The sequence below is a fragment of the Galeopterus variegatus genome, unplaced genomic scaffold (genome assembly GCF_000696425.1).
Source record: "Galeopterus variegatus unplaced genomic scaffold, G_variegatus-3.0.2 Scaffold4568, whole genome shotgun sequence".
In the NCBI taxonomy this organism is placed as follows: Eukaryota; Metazoa; Chordata; class Mammalia; order Dermoptera; family Cynocephalidae; genus Galeopterus; species Galeopterus variegatus.
The window spans coordinates 21,946-25,748 of NW_007730679.1; the positions used below are offsets into that span (position 1 = coordinate 21,946).

Below are 3,803 nucleotides of genomic sequence, written 5' to 3' on the forward strand. Positions count from 1 at the left end.
TGCTATTTACATATAAAGAAGAACCATGTGGAAAAAATGTAGTAAAAGTATAAACACACACGTGGGAATGATTCTCACAACCTCAGGACGGTAATTATTTCTAGGCATGGGAAGCGTGGCTTTAGCTATAAAAATTACACATTATTTTTGCTATTTACATATAAAGAAGAACCATGTGGAAAAAATGTAGTAAAAGTATAAACACACACATGGGAATGATTCTCACAACCTCAGGACGGTAATTATTTCTAGGCATGGGAAGCGTGGCTTTAGCTATAAAAATTACACATTATTTATTTAAATATATACAGAGAGACTTCTGAAGCACATACAGCAAAATGTTATCAACTGTTAAATCTAGGTGGTGCGCATATGAATGTCATTTTAATTTCTGTATATTTTAAACTATTGCACAATTTAAAAAAAAATTTAAGAAAAAGATCCATGCGGTAATAGTAGTAAAACGAACATAATTATCTAAGCTTAACAGAATACTTCCCTTATCTCATGTCTTTTTGAAATCATCAACATAGTTTCCTAGCATTTCTAGAGCACATGAAAACCAACAGAGACTCCATTATGTATTTCCTCTTTGTCATGACAATATTCCAGGACCACAGAAGAGGCAGCTTATCGTTACCTTGGTAATTGTGAGCACGATGTCAGTGGATGTTACAAGAGGGTGAGGCTTTCCCATCAGCCTGTAGCCAATCACCTGGGGAAGCACCATGCTGATTGGCTGACCCAGCATGACAGCTTCTGCTTCTATTCCACCCACACCTGCAGTGAACAATGCTTTCATTCTTCTTCACTACAGCATATCCCTCAGGCATAAATTCAGTGTCATTAGCAGGTAATAAATCCAGCTACAATATTTAACTGGTACAGAGTTATGCTTCTATAAAGAACAGTTATTTTTCTCTATTTCCCTCTACAGAATTTTTAACAAGTGTTCCTCAAAGTGTGGTCCCCAAACACCCATATTAACATCCGTGTAGTACCATACCTTATGGGGAGTGGGTTCAAGAGTCTGCATTTTCAACCAACAACCTAAATGGTTTTCATTTATGCTAAATGCCCTTAACTCTTATTCTCCCGGTTCACTCTTCCAAACTAAATAGTGAGTGCCCACTAGGTGTGAGGCGCTTTTCTAGGCACTGGCGATACAGCAGTGGACAAAACAGACAAGAATACCTTCCTAATACTTTGGACATACTGGGATATGATGGCATCAACATAGTGAATTAAGGGGCACGCCCTAGAACAGAAACGGCGAGGAATACTCACCCCAACCAAGAACACCCAAACCGTCAATCATGGTAGTGTGCGAGTCAGTGCCCACGAGGCTGTCTGGGTAATAGTACCCATCCTGATCGAATACCACTCTTGCCAAATATTCCAGGTTCACTTGGTGGATGATTCCTGAGCCAGGGGGAATAATCCTCATGTTGTGAAAGGCCTGGGAGCCCCACTGAGATTGAAAAATGGAAAGAACACCATGAAAACCTGACAGACTTGGACTCGGCTCATCTCCCAGGCACCGCTGCCTCGTGCCCCACATACACAGAAAACCAAACAGCAGAACCAAATTGTCCGTACCTTTAAAAACTCAAATCGTTCTCTATTTCTTTCAAATTCCAAGTCTTGATTCTTCTGTAAACTGTCTGCCCTGTCAGAGAGAAAAACCAAATGTATAAATTTTGAGGCTTCAAATGTTACTGGTCAAATGTACAGTGATGAATAAAAAAAACAGCAACTGCATCCACAGCTTGCTGGGCATTGCTAGGAGTTCATTTGTGACTATCACAATATGGAAAAGGAGAGGCAAGTAGTGAAAGTAAAAAGAATAATTATTGCTTGGTTCCAGTGATTCCTACAATGCCTTTAAACCTGATAAGCATAAAACATAAACAGAATTCAAGTTAAACTAATCATAAGGTCTGACTCTCAGAAACAGACTCAAGACATTTATATAACAGCAGGTTAGACATTTAAAGAACCCTTGTTTGTGTACCTATTTCTCATCTATGACGTTGTTATATAACAGCATCCCAAGTGGAGCCAGCAACACCAGGAGCTCAGCCATTTATAGAATCACCATCGCTTATCTGTTGAACGGGAAGGTGCCATCCATTACATCTGCACACCACAGGTTATATGCTGTAATTTACTCAAAGTCATTCAGTCTTTCAGGACAATTTGGGGCCTCAAGAAGATTTTTTAGGGTTTTTATAATCAAACTGCATTGTTTTAAGTCAAGGTAAATTAAGTCAAAACGTGGCAGGTTCAGCATACAGAAGGTACTTATAAATTGTACATCATAGGATTGAGTGACATAGGAAAGGACAGTAAAATTAATAGCTAAGACCTAAATCACACTTCATCAATTATGTAATTGTTAACACTGACATTACTAGGAACGAGCCACTATTCTAAATGCTTTAATTTTCTCATTTAGTCTCCATAATAACCCTTTGAGTTAGATATAACTAATATCCATATTTTCAAATGAGAAAACTGAGACACAGAGAGGTTAAGAAATTCGCTCATGACCACACAGTTAGTAAATGGTGGAACTGGAACTGAATCTCAGGCAGACTGACTCCAGAGTTGATACTCTTAATCCCTACACCATACAGTCTCCCTGAAGTGGTAGTTACAGAGACTGTTGCAGTAGCGGTGGCAGCAGTAATCACCACCATCACCACCACAAGAACAGCAGCAGCAGCTGAGGTGCAACACTATCTTACAGGCGCTCAGTGCTTTACACAGGTGAATTCATTCAGTCATTGTAACAATCCCTCATGTAGATACTACTGTTATCAATACACAGGAACAGCAGGTAAGGCACAGAAAAGTTAGATAACTTGTCCAAGGTCAGATGCCTGGTAAATTACGGAGCTGTCATCAGAACCCAGGCTGACTGGCCACGTCTCTGCCTTAACTACCATACTTTACTTCTCACCTACGCCTCCCTTCACTTATTATCTGCTGAGAACCTATCATGTGCCACATGCCAGGCATAAGCAGGAAAAAAAATAAAAAATTCATCAGAACCCAGGCTGACTGGCCACGTCTCTGCCTTAACTACCATACTTTACTTCTCACCCACGCCTCCCTTCACTTATTATCTGCTGAGAACCTATCAGGTGCCACATGCCAGGCATAAGCAGGAAAAAAAAAATAAAATAAGAAAGGGTGCAGAAGCTGCAAGTTCATGGCCACTTGGAGCTCAAATCCTGGTGAGAGATACAGAGAAGCAACCCGCAACTATGAAGGCGTGTGATCATCAGTGCCTGACATGGCAAGTCCAGAGTGCTGTGAGAGCACTCAGATAGGGTCATGAACTTGGACCAGGGGGTCCAGAATGCCTTCCAGAAGGAAATGACATCAGTGTAGTCTGGAGGATGAGAGGGAGTCAGCCAGAGAAAAACGGGCAGGCATTCCTTGGGAAGAAAAGGACTAGAGGCTCAAATTATTTATCTTGCAAAAAACACATTCAGTTACCACACTGATTTTTTTCTCTTTCTCTCTTGAAGTGAATATTCTCCAAGGTTTAAGTGTCATTTACTTTAATGGGATCAACTCCCAAGACTGCCTTAGAGCAGGGTTCTACAAACTATAGCCTGCGGGCCAAATCTGAACCAATGCCTGTATATGCTTGAGCAAAGAATGATTTCTAGATTTTTGAAGGCTGGCAGTGGTGGAGGGGATGGGGGAGAATATGTGACAGAGATAGTACATGGCCAGCAAACCCTAAAATATTTACTACCAATCCTTTACAGAAAAAGAGTGCTGATCCC

General features: G+C 40.7%; 1 protein-coding gene across 1 annotated transcript in view; it reads right to left on the reverse strand.

The window, feature by feature from the left end:
• The window catches only part of LOC103603350 (cytoplasmic aconitate hydratase), a 57,900-nt gene that overhangs the window by 20,054 nt on the left and 34,043 nt on the right, over positions 1-3,803 (reverse strand). Inside the window, exons 6-8 of the mRNA XM_008587843.1 lie at positions 1,600-1,669; positions 1,288-1,471; positions 641-780 (exon numbers count right to left, since the gene is read on the reverse strand). Of these exons, the coding sequence (XP_008586065.1) occupies positions 641-780; positions 1,288-1,471; positions 1,600-1,669 (394 nt within the window). The remainder of the gene's footprint in view (positions 1-640; positions 781-1,287; positions 1,472-1,599; positions 1,670-3,803) is intronic.